The 14,082-nt window shown below is 41.6% G+C and overlaps 2 protein-coding genes across 6 annotated transcripts; both read left to right on the top strand.

Annotated features, from left to right (window-relative positions):
• The first annotated feature begins 1,790 nt into the window (after positions 1-1,790).
• LOC109980733 (uncharacterized) lies at positions 1,791-8,239 on the top strand. Of its 3 annotated transcripts, none has more exons than XM_029276477.2 (18): positions 1,791-1,879; positions 1,957-2,009; positions 2,648-2,737; positions 2,849-2,973; positions 3,047-3,190; positions 3,752-3,802; positions 4,233-4,406; positions 4,493-4,586; positions 4,662-4,879; positions 5,787-5,940; positions 6,108-6,334; positions 6,423-6,540; positions 6,788-7,002; positions 7,244-7,361; positions 7,448-7,617; positions 7,692-7,789; positions 7,861-7,988; positions 8,115-8,239. In XM_029276477.2, exons 1-18 carry the CDS (start codon positions 1,851-1,853, stop codon positions 8,213-8,215), a joined length of 2,307 nt encoding a protein of 768 aa, XP_029132310.2. In that variant the 5' UTR covers positions 1,791-1,850; the 3' UTR covers positions 8,216-8,239. The 3 variants fall into 3 exon arrangements, with proteins under 3 accessions (XP_029132310.2, XP_020484887.2, XP_029132314.2); XM_020629231.3 differs by having other exon boundaries at positions 4,490-4,586; XM_029276481.2 differs by lacking the exons at positions 7,692-7,789; positions 7,861-7,988; positions 8,115-8,239 and having other exon boundaries at positions 4,490-4,586; positions 7,244-7,345; positions 7,448-7,601.
• Positions 8,240-9,434: 1,195 nt separating this feature from the next.
• Positions 9,435-13,404, top strand: LOC109980742 (uncharacterized). 3 transcript variants are annotated; one of them, XM_020629241.3, is made up of 19 exons: positions 9,435-9,588; positions 9,675-9,730; positions 9,805-9,894; positions 9,996-10,123; positions 10,203-10,343; positions 10,415-10,483; positions 10,565-10,735; positions 10,870-10,966; positions 11,043-11,260; positions 11,348-11,498; positions 11,565-11,773; positions 11,863-11,980; positions 12,058-12,263; positions 12,360-12,477; positions 12,555-12,727; positions 12,807-12,895; positions 12,972-13,090; positions 13,166-13,251; positions 13,324-13,404. In XM_020629241.3, exons 1-19 carry the CDS (start codon positions 9,566-9,568, stop codon positions 13,372-13,374), a joined length of 2,313 nt encoding a protein of 770 aa, XP_020484897.2. In that variant the 5' UTR covers positions 9,435-9,565; the 3' UTR covers positions 13,375-13,404. The 3 variants fall into 3 exon arrangements, with proteins under 3 accessions (XP_020484897.2, XP_065806169.1, XP_065806170.1); XM_065950097.1 differs by lacking the exon at positions 9,996-10,123 and having other exon boundaries at positions 9,437-9,588; XM_065950098.1 differs by lacking the exons at positions 9,805-9,894; positions 9,996-10,123 and having other exon boundaries at positions 9,437-9,588.
• The last annotated feature ends 678 nt before the right edge of the window (positions 13,405-14,082 follow it).

Below are 14,082 nucleotides of genomic sequence, written 5' to 3'. Positions count from 1 at the left end.
CTCCATTAAAAGGCACAAAAAGCCCAAAAATACATCTTAAAAAAAAAAAAGATTTTGCTTACGTTACCACACACGTCTCGGCGACTAAACAGACTGAGATCTGAAGATCGTCAAGGCTTCATAATAGTTTTCCTTTAATCAACACTTTCTCCCTCTTCAGAGAGTACGGTAAATCTTTCTGTCTGAATCAATCACGCCACTGTGAGTGTGACACCTCTCGTGTTCATTTATCATCCCCTCATTAATCACACCCATTAAGCTTGAATTGCGCTCCAACATAGTCATGCATCCTCACTGACCTTTAATTCCCACCACAGGACTCTCAGTAAGAAGCGGGATTACTCAGTCTGAGGTCTTTCATCACGACACGACTTCACTTTAAGTAAGCAGAGAGGATGTGGTGAACGGCGTCCAGCTGTGGCGAGGGGCGGTTTGAACAGTGATGTTGATCACATGAATACATCCTCCACACCTGCTGGTACATGGTATAGAAAAGTGTCATTACATCAGCAGCGTGTCAGAGTTCATTATAAATCTTCACCTATAGTTACTCCTCCTGCGGGCATGCACACAACGCCACAGGATACTACATGCTGTGGTTAATATTAACATATATCTCACACATTATCTTTGATTTTATAACAGGAAGTAAGATATTCCTCTGTTAAGAAAATATTCAAATTATAGACGATGACATACTCCGCACTACTGAGTTTTACACTCAGTTGTTGAACATGCTACACACACATGTGCTGAAATACACACACATGCACAAACAGGATCCTATGGATGACAGATTGAAGGGGCTGTGCACAGGCAGTGGGGGGGCAGTATCTTCCCTACATTTAGGGAAGATACACTTTTATGTCGTTTTTACGGACAAATAAAAGTAAACAAACGGTGTAGGTCAGATCAAATTAGTTCACGTTTGTGAAACCATGTTACTATGACTATCACTGACTCCGAAAACAGCAATAAATGGGCTTTATTTGAATTTTTTAGCTTCAGGTAACAGAACAACTTAGCATTCATTTGCATGTGAAAAATGCTGCTTGCTAAATGTTGTGCAGTCACTTTATATGAGTGCTTGTTAAAAAGAGAGAGCATGTGGTGATGCATCATTTTGTATTCAATCATTCATGCATTACCATAAATGAGACTAATTGAATTAAATTATGTAGCTTACATAGAAGCAACAATCACTACTGTTGCTTGAGAGGAAGAAAAAACAGTAATGCTATCTTCCCAGTGTTGTAAAAATATACTGATACAAAAACTGATATGAAAAATAAAACTCCACTAAAAGTCAAAATCCTTCATTAAAAAAAAAAAAACCCAGTAAAGTTAAAGTATAAGTAGCTATAGGCTTTGAAACTAGCTGCTACATTAATGTTTCTGTGTACAGAGGTAGTTTAAGACTGAGTAAATTATGTAACAATAAAGGCTGAGACTTTGTATGCTGATAGGTTTATGATACAGAAAAGTAATGGTCGTTTCCACTGTTTAATCCCAGTTCAATACAGTAAACAACTGCATACGTTTGTCCACTAGGTGTCACTGTAACATCACATTTAATCTGAGCCTCAAACGACGCAGCCTTCTTTTATTTATGACTCAAGAATTATCCTTGAAGTTTCTTCTTTAAATAAACCTAAATGAGAGGGAGTGTGTGTGTGTGTGTGTGTGTGTGTGTAGGCTTTTATTCGCTGTTTCCATCAAGATGAAGCAAGGCAAAGAAAATGTAGCTCCTAATTGGCTTCTAAATCAACAGGTGAGTTGAATAAAGATGACGACGTTTTCCCGACAGCTTTCAAGTCGACTCAACCTAATGTGCACTTATTCTCGGAAAAATGAATATATGTTGGCTTCTTGTGTGTGGGTGAGTTTCTAGTTTTAAAGTCGTCACAGTGTGGTAAACCTGCAACACTTGTGACGGTCTGTGTGTTTCTGTTGCAGTGTGGCGTTGCTGCTCGCCTTACCTGTTTGTGTGACGAGCTCAGTGCCGACAGGTAAGACCAGCACAGAAACACCTCGAATGAATTTGTCTGCGTCACTATGTTGGCAAGGCCTGACGGAGAAGCAGTGAACTGTGAAAGCTCCAGGTAAACTGTGTATCCTCAGCCATGCTGTTAAATGTGTTAATATAGCAACTTTAGAGGTTTACATAGCATTATAAAAATATCCCTCACCCCGGGGGAAATAACACAAGTCAAGGCTGCTGTTTGAATTGATAGACAGGGTACAGAGGCCTATAATACAAGGTGGATATACAGGTAGTGTTATTGTAGTGCACCTGTTCATTAAACTGTTGAATCAAAAAGCACAACTTCCCCCCCCCCCCCCCCCCCCCCCCCGCCCCTTTTTTTTAAAATATGAATATTCCTTTTAAGATAATTGGATATGAAAAATGGCTGCAAAAATGACAGAAATTAATCTAATTTAAATCAAATTCCATAAGATGTGTCACACTGGTGTGCAGTTGCCTATACTAAAAAACAAAATATTCAAAATAGAAATCATTTTGTTGATTTTTTTTTATTTTTTTTTTAATAAGAATCTACTCTTAATGTCCTTACAGCTTAGCTAACATGACACCCTCTGCATTGTTTAATGGATTTACTCGTGAATTGATTCTTTATGTTTTCAGGAAGATTTCAGACCAGATGTCTTGAGCGTCACTTTTCGCTATCGGTCAAGTCCAGTTTCCTCGGTCTAAAGACACGTTTTGACTTTGAAGGTACATTTCTTCATACTTCATGAGACACTGGGCTCCAGTAAAGATATTAGTCGTTGAAGTTGAAGTTGAAGTTGAAGTTGAAGATGAAGACCTTTTCCTGTAATTCACCAGACCAGTATGGACTCCACTCCTTGACTGATCAGGAGGCCACACTCTGCGGTTACAGCGTCATCATCAGTGATGTAGGAGACCTGGTATTCAGAGCTTCCTTCCTCGCCTGCCATGTCCAAAGCAAGGTAGATACTTCTCCTAATTTTTATGCTTTTTGAATTCATAACAGCCCAACACTTCATTGTCTTTCCTCTGCAGACAGACACAGACTATCACCTGCGTCTGTGGTTTGTGAACGTACAGGCTGATGGGGAGGAGGAGGTGTATCCCTTACAGCTTCACTGTTTACTTCAGGGTCAGTGGAGCCCCAGAGAGATCGTCTGTGAGGAAAACTACATGGAGGTGAGTCAATAACCTGTGTAGACAGATATAGAGTCTTATTCACACCTTTTAATTATCTCCTCTCTAATTAATAACAGAGAGATTAAAGAGAGCGGTTAAAGATAAGAACTAGTTTCAGTAAAAGTCCTTCAAAATAAAAGTCCAAAGGGGGGAAGAAAGAACATGGATGCTGCTGGATTGTATCTGCTCTAGAACCGAAGAGGAAACAGATTCAAAGGTGGACGTGCTAGGTTATAATAAGTTTGGATTTATCCCCGAAGAATAAGAGAATGTATTCTAATTACAAGACCAAAAGAAGGAAACTTACACAAATAGAAGAGAAAAATCCCAAGTAATGGAAGATTCAACGTTTCTAACCATCACAGGTTTGAAAAGAATAACTGTTCAGTATTAGTTATACAACACTAATCCTACATTATTATTTTTTTTCTGGCAATTTGTATCCTTCAATCAACTTTTTCATCAGAACTTGAAGGTTAAATGTTCCGACATGTTCAGGGGTTGTAGAGGATTTACACAGTTTGAATGAGGAAAAATGAAGCCTCCTCTTTTTCTCTGCAGGTGTCTGTCCAGCGACCTGTCCTGCCTGTAACATCCAAAAATCAGAAGAAGGTATATAAATGCCTCAGATTATGTCTTTTCCATGCCTATTTGCAGAGGTTGTGGCTAATCACGTTTTTTTTTATCAGTGATGTCATATTACTTCACTACACATCTGTGTTCATGCACAGATTTAGACATTTCGGGGTGAGTTACATTTGTGAACACGGGCGGCCATATCTTTCAGCCTGAATTTTCCTAACGATTCAGGCCAGCCAACAAGTTGATATTGTCCTTACATTAAAGGACACGTAGCAATGATAAGAAGGCAAAAACTGTTATTGTTCAAATGTTCTTCTCTCTTCGTCTTGGACGTTTTGTGAACATGACAACCACAGCGTCCTTTTTGCGTCACGTCCTGCATCCTGATACCTCCTTCCCCAGTCCTAAAATGTTCTACAAAGTGTTCCAGCATGTGTGAAAACAGCTTGTGTCTCATCAGGGATCTGATGGAGCAGACCTGGCTGTGATGTTCCACACAGCGGACCACCCTCCACATGAAGCGAGGGTCTTGTCCCCAACTAAAGCTGCTGCTCTGGGTTACCACATCTCCCTAAGCAGCTCGCACCTCATCCTCCGCTGTCATTACTCCTCCCCCCTCTCATACCTTATCAAGGTAGTCAGATATGATATTGTTTACTCAGGAGTATCATACCGTTATTGAGTGGGTGTTGCATTTGGGTGTTTCTGTTTTCCCAGGAGACGGGAGCGGATTTAGAGATCGTCAGAGCAACACTCATGTTCAGACTTGAGAGCAACTTTCTGTCTGTTGACGTCACTGTTGCCTGTCCCCTGAGTGAGTATCATTTATCATTACATCACTTGGTGACTGTCAGACTTCAAAGTGAAATGTCTCCTTTTTCTCTCCCAGATGACGCTGCAGCAGACGGGCCTGACCTGCTGTGGGCGGTTCCTTTAATTCTGTCTCCATTAGTCCACGGTCAGTTTAAGGACAAAGGCGTGAGGATCGGGATGAACGGCCAGAGTCTGACTGAGTCAGAGTTTAAAGAAAGAGGATTTAAGATGGGCCTGCAGGAGGGGAGAGTGGAGGTCAGGATTCCTTTAGGAGACAGTGGCGGACACATCAGGGTATACAAACAACGCAAGCTATATGACTACACCACCTGGGTACATCTGAGCCATAACAGCAGAAAAAAAGAGCCCACTCAAATGGAAATAAATACTTGAAGACTACATGAAAATAGAAAAGTCAGGTATCATTTGGGTAAAGCATCAGGGTACAGATCAAAAACAGACACATTTCAGCCTAAAGCTTCATCAACATGGAGGGTTAGGGTTACATCTGAGCAATAACTAGCCATGTTTCCAGAAGTAAAGGATACTTTTAACTTCAGAGTAGGTTGAAAAATAGGAAACCAGGACAAGTCTTTGTTGGCCTGAACTGCACTTAACTCTCTTCAAATTACAGCCTTGAAATATTTGTAATTATGGTACCTAATTTTACACATCTAACTACTGTAAGAGGTAAATAGTTTGTAATTGATCCAACAGATTGAAGTACTGTAGCCAACGAAAGGCTGAGATTGTAATTTCAAGCATCTGACAACATTACAGAACATAACACTACAGTGAGTGAGACTTAAGTTAAGACGCTTTTATCAAACCAGAAATATCTGTAACATCACTTAATCCAAAGAAACTAGAGTCCTGGACAAGTCATTTTAGTTTGTCTGCCGATGCCTTAAAAGGATCCTGTCCATTATGTTGTCAGACTTTTAGATTGACAATGTGAGTTTATCAGTTGCAAACGTAAGCAATTTTTTCGAGAGGTATATTGATAAAGCACACTTGCCCGCAGCGTTTCCATTATGCCTTTATGACCCATTTTACAGCAACTGGAGCAGTTGTTGTATGTATCAGTCATGAAGACCCCTAAATCAAACGTTTAAATCAAAAAGTCGTCATTTTACAGAGAACACAGTATTCATAGAAGTGCCCGATAAAGGTTTAAGTTTATCTTTTGTGTTTCTTTCAGAGTGGTGTTTTGAGGGGACAGTACAGTCAGGCTATGTTGGTGGATCTATTCTTCATGAGTCAGTGGGAGGATGAGCGCTGGACTCTCACACAGTATCGCTGCTTCAGGCTCCTTAAGACTCCTCTCATCCCACAAATCCCCATTTTCACAGACAGTAAGGCTTTTATAGGCGCATTTCTCCATGCATGTTGTGTAATAAAAAGAACAGAAGATTATCCTTTTGTCGTAGCCATCAGAGTTCACAGAAAAATCGATGTTTAGTGCACAATTTAACTCTTCAGCTCATTTATACTTTCATCACTTTTCTGTCTCTCTGCTCAGACACAGTCCCGTCAGAGGGATTCTTTTCTGTCACTTTGGGCGTCTTTGCAGCTGACGTCTCTCTCCAGAAGGTGACGGTGGACGGTAGTGGTGACCTCCTAATTTGGACCTACAGCAACCAAACATTGAGCGACAAAGACCTCAGCGTGTCCAAACTCTCCCATCCCAACGGGAGTCACTCCTACCGAGTTCTTTTCCCGGTGTCACACCCAAAAGTAATCCCAGAGGTGAGATTTAACAGGCAGTTTTTTGTGTAGAAGTGGAATGTGTAGAAGTGGAAAAACGTGCGAGAAACAAGCTGCTGTCTGATCTCAGCATATAGGTGGTGGCTTTAAGACGTACAGCATCTTTTTTACCTTCAGTCTTACCATCTCACCCAGTGGAGAGGTTTTACACCATCATACCTCTATAGAGCCAAGTGTTGAATATAAAGGTGAGTATGAGTAAGGTGAGATACTGAAGCTGATCTTTAAAGTTTGTTTGGAGAAGTCTTCCATATTGGTGTTGAACGGCCTGGGATGAAAAACCAGACATGTAAGAATGAATGCTAACAACGGCATTTTAAGAAGGAGAACGATAAAATGGTGCCATGTGGTAAATAGATGTCAATGTGAGCGCTATAAAGTGACAGAAAGTAAGAAATTCTTGATATTTTGATTCCCCTTTCAATGCATCCGCAGCATCATCTTCTCCAAAGCTTGAAGGGAAGTGCACAGAGAGCAGCCTGCTGGTGCTGCTGCACCACGGGGCCCAGTCTGAGCTGCAGTGGGAGCTCTACCTGGGAGTGCGTAAGGTGGACTGGGACCTGGTTAAGATGGGTGGGCTTGTGCTGGAGGCGGAGGAGGACTACTTGACTGTGGAGATCCCCCTTTCCAGCCCCGTGATGAACTACGGGGTGACCAATCATAGCTTATTTTTTTAACCTTATATGAGAGAACATTTCATCTTTTGTCTCACTGAATCTGATAAGGAGATCGGTAAATGAACCATCAAGGATCAGAAACCAGCCTGGGGTTTGTCCTCTTGAAACCGTCTTAATGTACAGAGAGGATTCAAATGAGATATGGATAATACACTCATGGCGTATTTGTGTGATTATTCTTACTGTGATTTTGAAGATTTCTTGTCCCATGTAGGAGGTTACATTGAAGGGTTTTGTCGCTGGAGTTGAGGTGTCTGTTGTGGATGCAAAGTCCTTGAAACCAGAGGACCGTCTCGTCCATGAATGCACCTTCCCTGTGAGAGAGTTCCTGTGTATGCACTGCAAGCCACAACTGAAGCATGAACAAGTCTAAGTGTTAGTTAACATAACCCTGACACTCACAGTGTTTCTCTTACAGTATGTTTGCCAGACGGGAGGATAGTGGCAGTAGTTGACACCACCCACACAATCCCGCCCGCTCAACCTAACCGAACCACCCTACTGGACCCGGGCTGTGTTCCCATGGAGACGGACAGTGCTAGAGCCCTGTTCAGCTTCAGCATGGACTCCTGTGGGACAACTATGAATGTAAGAGACCCTTTTATTTTTCCAAATTCACACAGCAAATAACACCTCTTCATCTTGATCTTGTTTTTCCCCAGGCTGAAGGAAACTTCCTCGTATATGAAAACCAGATCAGTTACAGTCAAGATTTTCTGCCTTCCAAGGATCCTCTTATTCACAGAGATTCTCCCTACAGGTGAGGAACTCTTAAACTTTACTCAGTATGTCATTTAAATAAGATAATTGTGTTGATATCTTGTGTTTCAGACTGACAATTCAGTGCCACTACCCGATAAACGAGAACCACACTGTCGCTTTTCATCACCCTTTGAACTCCTCTCTCCATCTTTTACCCACTCCGGTCAAACGCATACGCAGGGAGGCAGCAACCACAGGTGTGTGTGTCTTATATCTTATCACAGAGATGTTGACTATAACATGTGTATATATATATTTAAAATTGTTGTAAGTAACTATATGTTTCAAAATGTTTAACCTCTTTGTTTCCTCTTTTTTTGTAGTGTCAGTTTGGACCACGTGGATGCTAATCTCCATGGTTTTTCTTCTGATGCTGTGTTCTTGGATAACTGCCTACCTTATCTGTAAATCAAATAAAATATAATGCACTTTATATTTTACATTTTAAGTGTGTGTTTGCCTTGAATTATTTACTGTTTTTTTTAGCATCCTGATAAATCAGAAATTAAATGAAAACATGGATTTTCTCTCTATTCCACTCTGTTTTTATTCTACTGTTATGATTGTACTTTTTACATTCCTGGCTTAAATAAGAACAGCGATGATGTGTGAGTTAAGGTAAATGGTAATGGTAAATGGACTTGAGCTTATATAGTGCTTTTCTAGTCTTCTGACTACTCAAAGTGCTTGTACACCACCTATCACACCCACCCATTCACACCCTGATGGTAGTGATCGCTATGTAGTATCATCAGAAGTAACTAATCCCATTCATACACCACCACTGAAGCAGCGGGAGCAATTCAGGATTAGGTGTCTTGCCCAAGGACACAGGACACGTTGCTCAGCTGGGGCATCGGTAGCATTGAACCCTTGACCTTCCGGTTGAGAGGCGACGACTCTATCAACTGAGCCACAGCCGGTGAACCAGAGAGAAACCAGGAGAGCTGTAACAAACCTTTTTATGGCAAAGCATTTTTGATAAATTAAAGCGGATGCACAGGTTCAATTGATAAAACTACAACAATCCCTGCTAGCTGGAGTGTGTGGATATGTTGCGGTGTGATGGCTCTTTTGGAAGCAGCCTGTGAACCATTCAACCAACACCAAACTGAACCCAACGAAATATCCATAAACCCCCTCTAAAGAGGTGGTGTGAAACCCAAAGTGGCCTTGCTCACCTCTGGTAAAGGTTCACAAAGCTGGAAATCTACGATAATATACGAAGACAAATCCAAAAATTATGTAAATATAAAACCTGTTAGTAAAGGTGCATCATTACCATGTTTCTGACAAAAATTTCCTATAATTGTTCTATGTTCCGTAAACTTTGAGTTGTCCCATCAATGTTTTTTTGTTTTTTTTTGCTTTCATTAAAGGTAATAAATCATGGGTGCCATTTTTGTGTCTCTATGTTTAAGAATCATAATAAAGCTTGAGGTTTAACAAACCTAGCTTATACAATAAGGCATTTAAGAACCCATATCCTAAATGTCATTAGTCACAGCTACCTAATGATATGTGATGTAAATGGTCCACTGATTTAAGGTACCTTGATTACAAATGAACTACACCTGTGCGTGTAAAACTTGCAGGCCTCTGCTTGGTTACTGAGTAAAATGCCTTATAAAAGCTGGTGTGGCAGACTGCCAAACATTGCCATGTTTGTCCTGGATATACCAAACTACTGGTTCACTTTGGCTTGTTTTTTGTTAGCAGGTGTAGTTTGCTAGCTTTTAAGCTAGCTTTAGACACTGCCAGCACATCTGTAGCTATGGATTTGAAGTTATACCTCAGGTAAACAGCTTTTGGGGGTAATTTCTTGGTTGTCATTGTTGCTACTTTTAGTGCTTTTTGTGACTTATTTGCTTTTTTTCTCACAGTGTGACCTTCCTCCTGTCTGTCTGGGCAACTGCAAAATGTGATCAAATCCCTGATGGTAAGATTAAATGTGCTTTTATTCCTAAAATAAGTTATCTTTTATTTGGCTGACACTTCTGTTTGTTAATGCAGAAGTGCTTCATATGGAGTGTCATGATCATTACTTCTTGATAGCTGTTGATCTCTCCTTCACTGGGAATGAACTTCATTTTGAGGCTGTTGGTAAGGGCTGCACTTCTCTTTTTTGTTTTTTTGTTTTTTTAAAGGAAGGTGCCTTTAAAAAAAAAAAAAAAAAGTTCTCAAAACTGGTGATTTCCTTCTAGATGAGACTGGTGTGTATCCCATCACTACTCAGTATGTTGCAGAGTGTGGATACTCTGTCAGAGTTCTTCCTTCACCTGACCGTGTGGAGCTCAGGGCCTCTTACTTTGGCTGTCACACTGACAACAAAGTATGCACAAATTGAATTTACAATTTGAATCTCTGAGGTCCATATGAGCTGTAAACCTAAGAACGTGGTGTTTTTTCAGGATGATGTAGTTTTCACATTCAATTTCAACCTGGTTGCGACTCATGAAGGACAGGAGGTCACCTACGCCTTGAGCAAGACCTGTTCTCCATCCCTCCCCTGGTCTCCCAGAGAGGTTACCTGTGAGCGCAACTACATGGAGGTAAGTATAGGTGGGTTACAAATTGCATATGAGGCTTATGAAATGGTTTATAAATCCTTGTTTCTCTGTAGGTGTCTGTGAGGAGTGAAGTCATCTGTTCTGAGACAAAAAAAGATGACTGGAATGCTACGTTGAAACCTGTAGGTTAACACTTGAGTGCTGAGCAGTATGTGTGAAGTTATCACCTTATTTCTATATCTTGAGTAACCTCTTCCCTCTAGTCCTATTCCTCAGCCACATCTGACTGGCAGGTGATGATTCATAGGAATGGGGAGCAGTTAATGCCAATGAGCCTCTCTGAAGCTCGTATGCAGGGCTACGTGTTTGACTTGACGGAAGGACGACTTGTGTTTCGTACTTCGTATGGACAACCTGACTCATTCAGCACTGAGGTAAACCACTGACTTAATTGCATTTTCTCTATGGTATGTAAAGTTTCTAAACCTATTCTCTTGCCCAGACACTAAAAAAGGTCTTGAGTAGAAGCCTAGTCTAAAGTAAGATTTTTAATTCTGTCTCTCTTCAGGTGAATGGTGTTCCAGTAGAGGTCATCCATGCAACTTTATTCTCCAGACAAAGCTGGGTTGTCCTCATGGTTGACCTGGTGGCTGCTTGTCCCATGAGTCAGTACAGCAATCAAAAATCTGCTAGAATTTCCATATCATGACTATTGACAAGTAAAATGTAATTTGTCAACAGATGAGGGCTCGTATGACAACAATGGCTACATGATGTGGGAGATTCCCGAGGTGCTGCACCCACTGGTATCTGGTGTACATGAGCTGCAAATAAATCTTGGTGCCAATGGTGAACTTGTCGAGCAGCCGGTTGCAGAGGAGAGGGGCTACATTGTGGAGAAGCATGACAACATGGTGCAGATCAGCATCCCCTACAATGCTGAAGGAGGAACCAGGAAGGTCTGGAATCAATTAAATGTAGTTGATGCAACCAAACAGAGATCAGAGTCTTTCAAAAGTGATTGTATACCTTCACATCTGTTGCAGAGTTTTGTGTCTGATGGCCTCTTTGAATACTACATGTTTGATCTGTACTTGGAGAAGCTCTCTGTGGATGAGGATCAATTGGAAACCAGACTTCGCTGTCACAGGACACTGGCCACTCCCCTGCTGCCACGCCCTCTTTTCACAGAAGACCGTAGGTCAAATAACCCAACATTCATCTCATTACTGTGATGTTAAACTAACTAGATTTAAATTCCAGGAACAGTTCTTGAGGAGCACACCTTCACAGTCTACCTCGGAGATGTCCCTGAAGATGTTGAGTTGATGGCGGTTCATTTGAAGGGGCAAGAATTCCCAGTTCCCTTTACAAATGATAGCAGCCTCACAATTGCAGAAGTTTTTCATGCTAACAACACTCATGGCTACACTCTGAAGGTGCCTTTTGATGATCCTCTTGTCACACGGCAGGTAAAAAGGACTATATATATGATTGTTCATTGATGTCTTCATACATCTTCCTGGTTGGTGTGTGTGAGTTAATATTTTCTGCATTCCAGTTTTCCAAAGAAGATGCAATGATGCAGTACAAGGTGGACATCAACTACACTCTGACTGTGCTGCCTGAAAACGAGCCTTTCTACCACCTTGAAACGGTCATGGTGTTGGTGGATGTCTGTAAGTCTCTAAAGTCATTTTAAGAATGAATCTGTTCATTATGTATATGAAGATACCCATTGACTTGTATTTCACAGCTCCTCCAGATTTTGATGCCGTCTGTTCTGAGTCTGGGATCAGCTTCAGACTGGACTACCGGCCTTATGACTACCTGTGGGAGATCACTATCGGCTCAGACCCTCTGACCCCAGAGCTGGCGGCCCAGCACGGCTACATCATGAGCAATAACAGCCAGAGTCTGCTGCTCGAGGTCCCGCTCTTCACTCAGGGCTACGAGTACAAGGTGAGATGAGGAATATCACTCATTGGAAACATCAACTCTGTAGTCTCAAGGTACCAAGTTGTCTTGATTAGTTACTAAGCTGCATTTATTTTACAGGATATTACTCTGAAGGGCTTCTTCGGTACTTTCCAGATCCTCGTAAGGGATCATGAAACGTCTACGGTCCAGAGCTCCACTGTTATGACTTGTCCTTTCACTACCAACGAATTCGTCAGTAAGAACATCTTTAATTTCACTGTCATGGCCGCAATCTTTCATACGTGCTTGATTCGTAGTAACATCTTTCTGCAGTGTGTTCAACTGATGGGCGGATGACTGTGGTGGCCGATTTGTCTCTGGCCATCCCGAGTGGAGGAGTTCGTGCGAGAACAAACCTCATTGACAAATACTGTGGACCCAAAGAGACTGACAACACCAGGGCTCTTTTCTCTTTCCCACTAAAAAGCTGTGGATCCACAGTCCAGGTACTGCTGCGTTCTTATTAGCCCTGTTGCAATATTTTAATGTACCTAAATATTTGTTTGTGTGCTCTTGTTTCTCAAGCTTGGCAAGGAATACGTGACCTATGAAAACGAGATCTTCTTCAGCACAAAGTTGGGTGCGCTGAAAAATCCAGCAGACTCAATTGAAAGGTGTGTATTTTAAACCCTTAATGTTACATTGACTAAATTAGGTGTAAGAGCTAAACTCATTCCTCTTGTTTTGCAGGGTGACGATGCAGTGCACATATCGTCTGGCTGGACTGCATCGCCTCTTCTCTGAGCACAGGTTTGAGTCTGACACTGAGGGTTTTGGGCGTATCGTACATTCCACACACGCCACTGGAGGTAGGTGATCATTTTGAACTTGCTAAACCCAAGTCAATCACAACATCCCAAAGCTTAATTTTTAATTTTCTACAGGCCTACAGAGTCCCACCATTCCGCCAACTACTGCGTCACCTATCAGACTCGCCACAAGACCAGTCTCAATAACACGTCAAAGAAAGGTTTGTTGTGGTTTTTAAATGTGAACACTTACTTTTCTGTTTGGTCTTTAATCTTCTTGACAACTTGAACAGGTTCTGGAGGATCCTCAGAAGTGGAAGTGGTGCCACATTTCTGATTGTTGATGCATGTGTTAAATAAATTTGTGTCTTGAATACTTTTGACTTGTCATTTAGACTTGAACACTACATGGGCAGTGACTCAGTGGAGTAGCTCATATTACCTAAAGCTCTGTGTTTCATTTGATCCATCTTACTTGTTACTAATTGCAGCGATTTCTCAACTACCAGGTTAAATATAGTGCAACTGAAAGGCTGCCAATTCAGATATCACTTGAGTCAGTTCTAATGGGTTAGGGTTTGTTCGAATAAATGTGGAGATGACAAGAACTTTGTTCCCTGTTCACCACCTATGCTGGAGGACATATAATGGGTTGAAAAAATTTGGACATAATTCATTTAAATGAACATTGTCTCAAGCTAAAACAAAAGCTTATACCTGCTTAGAGCACTGTGAGGTGGCCGCCTGTTGCAGCAGCTCCCGCCGTCCGTGTTGTTATGTCGTGGTTTTTGAGTATTAGTTTACTCTTGAGTGGAAATGGCTACTTTCGCTCTTGGAACTTATTGCACTGTCTTTCTGTTACTTTCGACATTCTTTGTAACGGAGAGGAGCGCACAGCTGAGTGAGGGCATTGTTTACACACGCGATCAGTTGATGGCGCTACTGCCCAGAGCAAGGCCTGAGGAGGTGACGCCAGGGTTGCAGAGCTGGAGCTAAGAAGAGAAAACCCAAGCCCTCTGTACCAGCGACGATTATGGGGAACGTGAGGTCTT

Source organism: Labrus bergylta, chromosome 22 (genome assembly GCF_963930695.1).
Source record: "Labrus bergylta chromosome 22, fLabBer1.1, whole genome shotgun sequence".
NCBI lineage: Eukaryota > Metazoa > Chordata > Actinopteri > Labriformes > Labridae > Labrus > Labrus bergylta.
This window is presented reverse-complemented; position numbering and strand designations above follow the sequence as displayed.